Genomic DNA, 12,183 nt, shown 5'->3' with positions numbered 1-12,183 from the left:
GTCTCCTTCTTTGGAGGTCTTTAAGCGGCGGCTTGACAGCCATATGTCAAGAATGCTTTGATGGTGTTTCCTGCTTGGCAGGGGGTTGGACTGGATGGCCCTTGTGGTCTCTTCCAACTCTATGATTCTATGATTCTAAGTCAAGAATCCTCAAACAATAAATGCACATGTCATGCTAAATTATTTCAGCTGCCTCTGGTCCACAGAATTTTTAAGCCAAGATAGTTCTATCTAGAGGACTATCTCCCCACTCAATACAGAATACAGAACCATAAATGTATTACAGATGGCAATACTACATCTTCTACTGGGAGATATAGTGCCATGGTCACAACAGCAAGGGGCATATTTTGATTCTTAGAGAGATTCTTACTGTTCCAGAAACACAGCATGTTCAGAGAACGGGAGAGCTCTTCCCAGTAGCCTACACATACCGGTATCTGTTTTATAAAAACAAATACACACAGGACAAGCCATCTCCTCCATCAATAATACTGACTATTGTAATCATAGAAAATTACCCGCTGGTCTTTAGCCGTTCTTGCTTCCCATACAGACAAAATTCTAGGTCATGCCCCTTCAGCTCTGGCTGCTCCACACACTCGGAATGGTTTTCTGGGCGGTAGTAGCCAAAATCACTGCATCGCAAATCCCAAGAATAGAAAGACAGACGTTAACAACCCACACACAGTATGAGTATCAACTCATGCATCACTTCATTTTTGCTGCAACTAAAAGACCTAGTATGTGGTTGCTCAAACTAGAATTACTGGTATACATTTTTAATGGTTATTCAGGAATTTGGTGATAATACTTCACATGCCTAGTTGTATCACTGGCCCATTATACTGACAGAACTTTCAGGAGGAGAAACTACCCTATGATGGAGCATTCAGTTTCTTCAGGGGTGGCAAATACATTTCAGCCCAATGGATGCATTGAGGGTTAGCCAAGAACCACATGCCAGGGGTGAGTGTGGTTGAAGTGGGTATAGCCAACACACACACACACACACACACACACCAAGACAAGAAGCTAAATGCTGATTCAGCTGGGGCTGCAGAGAGGAGAATTCCCTGTGTTTTTTCTTCCCATTGCTAGCTTGGGGCTCTCCTCCTACCCTAGTGTTGTAATAGCAAGGAAAAGAAAAATGTCTTCAGGGTCTTAACTCTGAATGACACTGCACCATAGGGATAAATAGTTCCCATGTTAGAAGACATTAGAAGAAAGAGAAAAGGATTTAGAAGACTTTTCTATTTCCTTCCTGCAGGAGTTCCTAACAAAGGCACTGCACCAGAGAGAGATGTGCAGCTTTTCAAAAAATAAAAAATAAAAAGAGGTTCCAGGGGGAAAAAAGAGGGTTGTGGGTCACCAAAAATGGCAGGCCACAGGTTCACCAACCCTGAATTATTTCCTACCAAACATTAGCAATCTAATTTGCTAATATGCAGCACACGTATCCATGGCAATGGAAAGCAGATTCAGTGCCAACAATAAACCCATGCAAACTGAAAAATTAAAACAGAAACCCATTTCAGTGCTGCTTGATAAACTGACTGTGAATGAAAATGTTTTTTAAATATTCAAAAAGCAACAGCAGGTGGGAGAAGAAGATAGAGATATTGGGTACTGATTCCTTCTAGGTCCCTCTAAAACAGGCATGTCAAGCCTGCGGCCCTCCAGATGTTTTGGCCTACAACTCCCATGATCCCTAGCTAGCAGGACCAGTGGTTGGGGAAGATGGGAATTGTAGTCCAAAACATCTGGAGGGCCGCAGGTTTCACATGCCTGCTCTAAAACAACCCCACAACCAGACTGACATCAATGTTACTACTGGTTATGTACAGCCTCAAAATCTATTGTGAGAAATCCAGATTGATCTCTCCATTTCCCCAGCACTCAAAAACCAGTGCTAGGCTATAACTTGTCCTCCAATTTTGCAAGGCCATTTGCCCCTTTGCAAACGGGGGAGCTATTTTCTGCACCTTTCATCACTGCTACATTTGTAGAAATTTGTGTGTGTGTGCATTGCTTGTCTTATTCAACCATATGAGGTGGCTAAGGAACCCTCTTTTTCCTCATTGAGCTTGCTTGAAGTAGTGCAGAACTTACACTGGCTTCCATTTCAACAAAACATCCTGGAACACCCACACAACTATGTGATGTCAGGAGCCATATGGGTATACCAGGAAGCACTGCTGGGATGGAAGCCAGCATACCGAAAGCTTTCCATGGCTGCAAGTGTGCACAAAATTTCAGCTTTTAAAAACAGTGTCTTAAAGCTTGGGTGTTCCAGGAAGTCCTGACGAGCTGGAAACCAAAATGAGGTCCATGTTGCTGTGAGTGTGGTGCTTTTGTTTTCACAACATCTCAAGAGAAAAGCAAGGTGCTTTGGCCATCTCATAAGGTGGTGGTGGTGGAAATATCTGCTTATTCCCACCTTGCTCTTTTTGATGGCATGCTCAGTTCACACATACATTGCCCCCTTGAGTGGTTTAAAAAAGAAGCCATTCAGGTTTAAGTCCAGCACTGTTCAAGTCACACATTTATTGCAGTAATTTGTGTACTCTGGACTATGGCTCTGCAAGTTTAAGGGATGCAAAGGCCATGTTCAGTCTCGTTATTTTCAGGTATGAATTAATCATATATACCAGCAAATTCAGTTTGTACAGTTAAAGTGAATTTGGCACTCTTGCACAACATACCTGCTTACAACCTCCCCACCCTGCCAAAACACCCTGGGATTTTTCTGGTAAAAAAAGGGATGGGGAAATGCACTGGAAAGTGTGAGGTGCTGATGTTGTGCAGCATTTTATCTGTGCAAACAAATCAGGATGAATTAAACAGGTCATCAGAATGAGCCAGTACATGCTAGAGTCCAGTAGAACAAGCTACCAGCAACATAGTTCTGTTCCCTATTTTCCGTCTTCTTAAATTACACTCCACCCTTCTTGTTGTTCTTTGTTCTGCAGCTGAATGCTCCCCACAGAGGTTATCGTGAGGGCCTTTTAAAAGCAGCAAACACAAGCAAAGCTGGACATCAGACGTGACTATTTACTGCAAAACCTAGCGGCTTAAATGAGAAGCCATTGAGATGCAGCTTATTTTCATGATCAAGTTCCCAGCCTGAGACTACAAGGAAAAGAATGAACATGCAGGCAACATCTGCTTAAGACCCTGAACCACAGGACATCTCGGTAGGAACTTCTAATGTTCTAAAGCTGTGTGCACACCATACATTTAAAGGGCATGACTTCCCCTAAAGAATCCTGGGAGTTGTAGTTTGGAATCTGGGTTGCAAAATGTGGCATTTTTTCTGAGAACCCTTCAGTTTCACCGTATTTAATCAATGACTGCCTCCTTGAAAAGCCTCACACTTATAGAGTCATAAAACCAGAATTCTACATACGTCAGGAATGTGGAACCTGTGGCCCTCCACATGTTGCTGGGCTGCAGCTCCCACTAATCATGCTGGTTGTGCTGATTAAAGCTGCAGTCCAACATCTGGAGGGCCACAGGTTCCCTATCTCACTATTTCAGAAAAGGAACTGAAGAGTCTGATTTAATATTTCAGAGAAGCTCAAAGGGCTGGCGGGGTGGGAGTGTGGTCAGGCCATTTCAGAACAGCAAAAACACAACCATGGAAAAGAGATTATGGGAGGAACTCTCCAAACATACCAGAGGAAGTCACCTAATGTGCAAGTGCAGACAGATGGTTGCTTGGTCACAACGTAGTCTCGGCCATTCTGACAGAAAGACGACTTGCGGAGGCGCAGGTATTCCTCCTTGTAGCCCAATATGCAGCCATCTGCAGGGTCATTGGGATTGCTGGAGTGAGCCAACCACTTTGTGTAGTCCTTCTCCATACCTAAGAAGGGAATAATGACCAGATTCCTGCAATAGCCAAAAACTACTAAAATTCTGTGGGATTTTCTATAGAATTCTGTGGTGCAATCAGCCACAGAACTGGGGCAGGTATTCTCTGGAATTAATAGGAGCTGCCCTGTAGCTTTCTCAAGTGCGGCAGCCTTTGTGGGGGACAGGACATATCACATGGTTCCCCATGCCCCACCATGCTGTTACCCACTGCTGCAGAAGAAAAAGAGGGGGAAGGGAGGAAACCTCTCTCCTTCCTCTGCTGCCAATTAAAGGCAAGGAAAAGGAAGACAGAGGAGCGTGGCCTGGCGTAAATGGCTTTTTTCAGAGAGGGAGAAGGAACAGAGAAGATGGGTGTGCAATACTTCTGAGCCCTTATATTAGCTGGGGGGGAGGAATATTCCAAATTATTCTTGGATAAATGTTTTGCTCCCCCCGCCCACAAAGAACTTGAGTAATTTCCAAATTAATCTGAGGCAAGCTTCCTCATCTCTGGAGGAACTAACTTTTTTGTGGGGATTACACATGAAGAGGCAGCTAAAAGACCTGACCTGTGCATCCTCTAACACAGTATTACACCAGTAGCCTATTGAAGATGCTCTAGTTCAAGGGTGGCCAACTTCCAGGAAACTGCGATCTGTTGACCTTTTTTTAGAGATGGGTGCAGGGTAAAAAACTTCAGATGGGGAGGGGCACCAAACTTTCAAGAGCAAGGGGGTTACTCGCTCACCAAAATATCACTGCGATAACTCCGTTCTATAAAGTGCAGGGAGGGGAGAGGCGGGTGCTCTTAGACAAAAGCAACCAGTCAGTCCCGATCGACCTGTTGGACATCCCTGCTCTAGTTCATGGGTAGGCAAACTAAGGCACAAGGGCCAGAACAGGGGCCCAATCGCCTTCTAAATCTGGCCCACGGACGTCCAGGAATCAGTGTGTTTAACATGAATAGAATGTGTGCTTTTATTTAAATTGCATCTTGGGGTTATTTGTGGGGCATAGCAATTTGTTCATTTCCCACCTAAATAATATAGTCTGGCCCCCCCACAAGCATAGCTGCCAAGTTATCCCTTTTTTACAGGGATTTTCCCTTATGCTGAATAGGCTTCCTCGAGAGAAAAGGGAATACTTGGCAGCTATGCCCACAAGGTCTGAGGGACAGTGGACCGGCCCCCTGCTGAAAAAGTTTGCTGACCCCCTACTCTAGTTGCATCACATTTTTTAAATTCACAGATACAGTCAAGACAATTTGAAGACAAGCAGCTGGCTAACATTCTTATTTGTTATAAAGGAAGAGATTACTCACACTCCCTGTTGAGAAGATCATTAAAGTCAATAGTATACGAGATCCACTGGCGAGACAGGAAGCTCTCTGTAAATCCCCAGATGCTAACATTCATCGATTTTGCTCCTGGCTCTGATGCCAGGCCAGTAAATGTCATAGGATCCTTACTGAAAGCATAGTTGTGCCAGCACTGTCCTTCATCTGTGGAGAACCTGAAACAGATAAGATTAGGAATGGAGGTTTGGCATTATCACTGGTTAATTTAGACTGACAGAAATCCTCATGAAGCTTTTGGCAGCCACTCTCAAATACTGGGGATTCAAGACAGGTGACTAACTTGCCACTTTGCATATCAGAACCTTGGGTTCCACTGTACTGTGTCCGTTTCTGGACACCACAATTTAAGAAGGATATTGACAAGCTGGAATGTGTTCAGAGGAGGGAGACCAAGATGATCAAGGGGCTGGAAACCAAGCCTTATGAGGACTGCTCTAGGGAGTTGGGTGTGTTTAACTTGGAAAAGAGGAGACTGAGAGGTGGCATGATAGCCATGTTTGAATATCTGAAGGGCTGTCACATGGAAGAGGGAACAAGCTTTTTTTCTCCTGCTTCAGAGGGCCTTAGGACCTACACAATGGATTCAAACTACAAGAAATGAGATTCTGACTAAACTTTAGGAAGAAATTCCTACTGTTAAGAGCTATGATTCCTTTGGAAAGTGGTGGACTCTCCTTCATTGGAGGTTTCGAAAAAGAGGCTGGAGGGTCATCTGTCAGAGATGCTTTAACTGTGATTCCTGCATTGTATGGGGTTGGACTAGATGACCTTTGGCATGCCTTCCAAGTCTACAATTATATGACTCTGACTTCTTTGCAAATGGGTGCCAGGAAAAGGTGATTTGTAATGGAGAAGTGGACGGGGGCAAGGAGGACATAATCCCTCTTCTGTCTATTGCTTTTATCCTAGCTGGAATTCCAAGCATATTTATGTCTGCCTGTTCTGAATGAGAGCTTGTTTTAAAAATGACAATAGGGATAGAAATTAGTGGTTCTTCTGAAATCACTCCTCTCAAGCAACAGCTTTGTGGTTAGGATAGCCTCACTCCTTTCAAACGTTCTAAATTGAGAGCAACCCAGCTTCTTCCTTTACATCATTCTACAGCAGTGTTTCATAGACTTGGGTCCCCAGCTGTTGTTGGACTACAACTCCCAGCATCCCTTGCCACTGGTCCTACTAGCTAGGGTTGATGGGAGTTGTAGTCCAACAACAGCTGGGCCCCCAAGTTTGAGTAACACTGTTCTATAGGGATAGTTCCAGGTGACGTAACGGTGAGGAAACGGGCACTGAACTTCTCATCTCCTCCCACCACAGAAGTATTAACAAAATTAAGTTCCTGCATACTTAATCACATTGATAGGATGATCTGTTTGCTCAACGGCCACAATGATGCCCCCAGAATCCAAGATGGCATAGTGATGGGGTCCTTCAAGCATCCGTGCCCAGGTATAGCCACCATCATCCGAAATGTAAACATCTGGGTTTATTATTGAAATGGCATCCCCAACACTTCCTGCAAAACAAGGCCATTGCCAATACAATGGATATGAGTACACTACAGTTCTCTCATTAAGGTCCACCACTTGTATTCATTCCTAAGTTCACCCACCCTTACTGGAAGAAGGAGGGGAAAAACAGATCTGTAAAATACAGAAACCAGTAAACAATCCCAATAAAGCCTCATCCTTTGCCAATTATCTTATATCGTATTATATGTGCATAAGGATAATTCATTACCGTGAGCAATGACAATTCCAACAGCATTGGGTTCAGATAGAGGAGCCATTGGTACATTCAGCTTCTGGGAGATGCTGTAGGATGCATGGATGTGAAGGCTGCACTGTAAATGTAAGACAACCCCAATAAGAAAAGGAGGCAAAATGGAGAAGCATTAACATATTTGGTCTTATTAAAAGCAAAACAACCAAAAGTGCTTGAATTTCAACAGAATTGCCACAAAGGAGAACCTTTACTGGTGCAAATCCAAGGCAAACTGAACCCAAGCTTCCAAATTTTATTAGCAGACACACTGTGTTTTGAATAGCACATGGCCCAAGGCAGCTTCTTCCACACGTAAGCCTGTTCCCTTCTGTTGTTGTTGTTTTAAATCAGGCTGAATTACAAACTGTTTTCGGTTGCATAGTTTGGGCCCAGCTCACTACAGAAAGTTTGTTGAGCATTCCACTCCTCTTGCAAAACATCCCTACAAATATCTTTGTTGCAAGTTAAATGCACTAACCACGGCAGCATGAGATAATACAACTATTGGTAAGCCAATTTCCTAATGAACGTTTTCAAAGGCTACAGCAACTTTAATATGTGTAATGCTATTTCAAGACCTGTAAATTTGGTCTCTAACTATGATTTTGCACACCCTGTACCACTACGCCCTAAACTTGAGCCATGCACTCAGTTTACTTGGAAGCATAGTTTTCAGTAGAACCAACTTCCAAACAAGTAACTTAGAACTATAACTTGGCCTGAGAATATTATCCTACATTCAGTTTCAGCCAATATATAAATATACAAACCTTTTCCTTATTTTTGGCAGTTGAGTCACATTTGGCATTTTCAGGTTTCCTCAAGTGCACCCACTCCCCTCCTTGATCAAAGGTAATCACCGATTGAATGGAATTATCTGATTGAGAGGAGAAAATGTAAGTATTTGTGCTATAAATTCTGTTCAACGTACTTACTCTCTGAGTAAAACCCAATGCAGCGCTAAGTCTCTCATTCCATCAGTGCAAGGATTTTTATTTTGAAATGGAACATTATTCCCCTCTCCTTCTCCTATATGCCCCCTAAATCTGTTCCATGGGTTTCCCCAATGCTCTGGATTATATTTGCGAAGGGTGGGGGGGTAAGTGCTGATGGTGGGGGGGGGGAGAGCCCTGTGGCACACGTGGAAATGCTTTCCCTAATGGGGTGCAAAGGTTGAATGCCACCTGCTATAATTTTTAAAAATGGATGCTTTCTTTTATTCTCTTGTCATGTAGCAACATTCCAAGCATTCAAAAAGTCAAGACATCTTGCCTTGGTAAGACTGCCTTGGCAAGACTGCAATCCTAGTCCCCCACTACACTGTTGAAATTCATTGGGTTGGCCAGCTGATTTAAATGTCAGGTCATCAGCCACTATTTCAGAGACAACCTTTCCAGTATTCACAGCTCGATAGTAAAGCTCTGGTCCCTGTACAGATGTGTCATTTTTTTCTGCTTCAAGTAAGACACTCCTAATTGCCATCTATAGGAACTGTCAGTCTTACAACACAGTTTAACATATGAGTTTGGTTTCCTTCACTCAGACTGTCTAAAGAGAGTGTGAAACTAAGTAACTCTCTAGTACACATGGGAAACCTGCGGCTCTCCAGATGTTGCTGGACTACGACTCCCATCATTCCTGTCTCTTGACCATGCTTGCTGGGTGTCACAGTGGCCGGAGTGGACTACTTCAGAGTAACGACGCTACGCAGCTCTGCATTTTATTCTTTTATTGGTGCTGCGTATTTACAGTGCTGAAGTCATTGCTATTTACACGGAGTGATGTGGTCAGTCGGTTTCAGAACCTCCTAATGGCTTTTGGCGCGTCTTTCTCCAACACAAAAGCTTTGGCAGACCCATCCTCTTTCCCCTCCTCTTTCTGCGTAATTCCGGAGTTGGGGGGATGGGTCTCCCCCCCTTATTCGCCCCTTCCTGTCCCACCTGGGACCCTGGCTCCTCTACCTTGCCTGAGCCTCGGACACGACTTCCTGCTTCCCCACTGGAATCGGAACTCTCTCTGCTTTCCCCTGTGCTCGGGGATTGGCTTGAACTCAGGAGGGAAGGGACTTCGCGATATCCCCTGTCCCTCACATCCACCCCCCTCCCAAGCTCTCCTTCACCCCTCCCCAGGTCCCCCCCAGGTGTCGGTGACGACTGGAAGCCTAAGAACTCAGTGCTTTCCGAGCCCGTTGGTGTGAACACCTCCCCCCAGTCCTGCAAGCCCCCCCCTTCCGCCTGGGAGGATGGGAATCCCAAAAAGTCCGTGGCGTCAGAGCTGGTGGGGGTAAAAATGTTCTGCCAATCTGCTCCTTCCTCTGACTGGGTGGATCTCGGTGACACCCAGACCTCATCCTCTGGTTCCTCAAACTCCGCTTCCCAGCGCCATGGTGAACTGCTCTCCCGTGCTTCCTCCCCCTCCCCCTCCCTTTCCATGTGCCAGGGCTTGGGTCTATGGGGAAAGAGGGCGTGAAATTCTTCTACCAGGAATTCCTCCTGTATCTGAGTGGCTGGGACCCATCCATTCTGGGACGGTGGAGCATCCTCCCATGCCATGAGGTACTCCAGTCCCCCCACCCCCACCTTGAATCCAGGATGGCCGTGGCCTCATTGAGTTGCTCCCTGCCTTCCCTCTCCCCCCCTCCCTCAGGGGTTTGTTCGCTGTCTCGGAGCCTGCTGCTTTCCCTGTACGGCGACAGCAGCGATCTATGAAACACTGGGTGCACCCTCATGTCCTCTGGCAGTGCCAGCCTGTATGCCACCGGGTTGACCTGTTGCGTGACCGTGAAGGGGCCCAACCTTCTGGGCGCCAGCTTTTTGCATCGCCCTCTGATGGGAAGGCCCTCCGAGGACAACCAAACTTTGTCCCCCACCCTAATGACCTCCCCCGGTCGCCTGTGGCGATCTGCCCCCTTCTTGTACGCTTCCTTGGCTCTCTCCAAGTGTTCTCTGAGCTGCTGGTGCACCGTCTCCAGTTCCTCTGCCCAATCCTCAGCCTGTGGGCCCTCCTCCTCCTCCTCCCCCTCCCTCTCTGGGAAAGATCTGAGGTCACGCCCGTAATTGGCCTTAAAGGGCGACACCCCTGTGGAGACGTGCACCGCATTGTTGTAGGCAAATTCTGCCAGTGGCAGGCAATCCACCCAGTCCGTTTGCCGCTGGCTGACGTAGCATCTCAGGTACTGCTGCAGAATGGCGTTGACCCTCTCCGCCTGTCCATTGGTCTGCGGGTGTCTAGCCGTCGACAAGCTGACCTCCACCTGCAGGAGGTTCATGAGCCGCCGCCAGAACCTGGAAACAAATTGGCGGCCACAATCCGAAATAACCCTTAAAGGTAATCCATGCAGTCTGAATACGTGATCCACAAACAGTTTGGCTGTCTCTTCTGCAGAGACCGCCCTGGCACACGGTATAAAGTGGCACATTTTGGACATGAGGTCCACCACCACCAACACTGCGGTCTTGCCCCTGGAAGAAGGCAGATCTGTGATGAAGTCCATGGACACCACTTCCCACGGCCTGTGTGGCGTGGCTAAGGGCTCCAGCAATCCCGGTGGCGCTGCTCTGACCACCTTTGCCCGCTGGCAGGTGTCGCAGCCCCGTACATAGTCTCGAACATCTTCCCGCACCCCTGGCCACCAGAAGTGTCTCATGACTAGGTGAGTGGTTTTGTCCCTCCCAAAATGACCCGCCGTTGGGTTGTCGTGCATCTGCTTGAGGACCGTACGTCTAAGCTGGGTGGTGGGCAGGTACAGTGCACCCTTGTAGAAAAGCAGCCCCCTGCGTTCTGCAAAGTCTTTTGCCTGCTCCCCCCCCCTCTCAGTTCTCTGAAGATGCGGTTGGCAAATTCATCCGCTGCCGTCAGTGCTGTGAGTTCTGCCTCGCTCACCACTGCTGCTCCGCAGGACCAAGCTGACGGGGGGGAAATGTGCCTGGGTGCCGGTGGCGCCTCCTCCTCCATGTACTCTGGCTTGTGGGAGAGGGCATCCGCCCTGACATTCTGCTCTCCCGGGATGTAGTGTATGGAGAAGTTGAAGTTCGAGAAGAACTCTGCCCACCGTATCTGCCGCTGGTTGAGCACCCTGGCAGTTCTCCAGAACTCCAGGTTCTTGTGGTCTGTGCACACCTGGATGGGGTGCTTGGCGCCCACCAGGAAGTGTCTCCAGTGCTGGAACGCCGCGTGGATCGCAAGAAGTTCCCGATCAAACACCGTGTAGTTTCGCTCTGGCTGGGTCAACTTCCTGGAGAAGAAGGCACAGGGTCTCCACTCTCTGTTGGCGTCCAGTTGCAACAAAATGGCGCCCACAGCTTTATCAGAAGCATCTGTCTCCACGCGTAGGGGCGCGTCCTGAACCACGTGGAACAGGTTCTGGTCTGAGGCGAACACCCTCTTGAGGCTTTCAAACGCTGCTTGCGCCTCTGGTGTCCACCTGAACTTCTGCTTGCCTCTCAGGCAGTCAGTGATGGGAGCCGTAACGCGAGAGAAGTTCTTGATGAACTTCCTGTAGAAGTTGGCGAAGCCTAGTAGGCGTTGGGCATCTTTGCGCGTCCTGGGGCTGTGCCAGTCCAGGATGGCCTGCACCTTGTCCTTGTCCATCGCCAGCCCCTTGTCTGACAGCTTGTAGCCCAGGAAGTCCACCTCCTTGGTGTGAAACTTGCACTTCTCCAGCTTCACATACAGGTGGTTCTCCTTCAGGCGCTGCAACACCTCCCTGACATCTTTCACATGCTGCACTGGGTCATCGGAATAGATAAGGATGTCATCCAGGAAGACCAAGCATTTCCTGAAGAGGAGGGACCCCAGGACGTGGTGCATGAAGGCCTGGAAGCATGCTGAGCCCCCTTGCAACCCGAAGGGCATCACCAGATATTCAAAAGAGCCCAGAGGCGTGAACATCGTGGTTTTCCATTCATCGCCTTCCCGGATCCTGATCAAGTTGTACGCCCCCCTCAGGTCTAGCTTGGTGAAAATCTTGCCCCTGCGTGCCGCTGTCAGGAGATCATCCACTCTGGGCATGGGGAAGGCCACTGGCTCTGTCACTGAATTCAGCCGTCTAAAATCCACCACAAGACGGCGCTGTTGCGTGTCTTTCTTGTCCACCCAGAAGACCGGGCTGCCCCCTGCTGCCTTGCTTTCTCTGATGAACCCCCGCTTGAGGTTCTTGTCGATGAAAGCGCGCAGATCCTCCAGTTCCTGGTCTGACATGGCGTACA

The 12,183-nt window shown here is 47.6% G+C and overlaps 1 protein-coding gene across 2 annotated transcripts in view; it reads right to left on the bottom strand.

The window, feature by feature from the left end:
• Positions 1-12,183, bottom strand: part of SORT1 (sortilin 1) — a 60,189-nt gene that overhangs the window by 6,930 nt on the left and 41,076 nt on the right. For both annotated transcript variants that reach the window (XM_035121786.2, XM_035121787.2), the window contains exons 11-16: positions 7,747-7,853; positions 6,953-7,055; positions 6,560-6,728; positions 5,180-5,370; positions 3,679-3,868; positions 522-638 (exon numbers count right to left, since the gene is read on the bottom strand). In XM_035121786.2, the coding sequence (XP_034977677.2) occupies positions 522-638; positions 3,679-3,868; positions 5,180-5,370; positions 6,560-6,728; positions 6,953-7,055; positions 7,747-7,853 (877 nt within the window). The remainder of the gene's footprint in view (positions 1-521; positions 639-3,678; positions 3,869-5,179; positions 5,371-6,559; positions 6,729-6,952; positions 7,056-7,746; positions 7,854-12,183) is intronic.

This window comes from Zootoca vivipara, chromosome 7 (genome assembly GCF_963506605.1).
Source record: "Zootoca vivipara chromosome 7, rZooViv1.1, whole genome shotgun sequence".
Lineage (NCBI taxonomy): Eukaryota > Metazoa > Chordata > Lepidosauria > Squamata > Lacertidae > Zootoca > Zootoca vivipara.
Note: the sequence above shows the minus strand (reverse complement) of the source record. Positions and strands in the feature narration are given on the sequence as shown.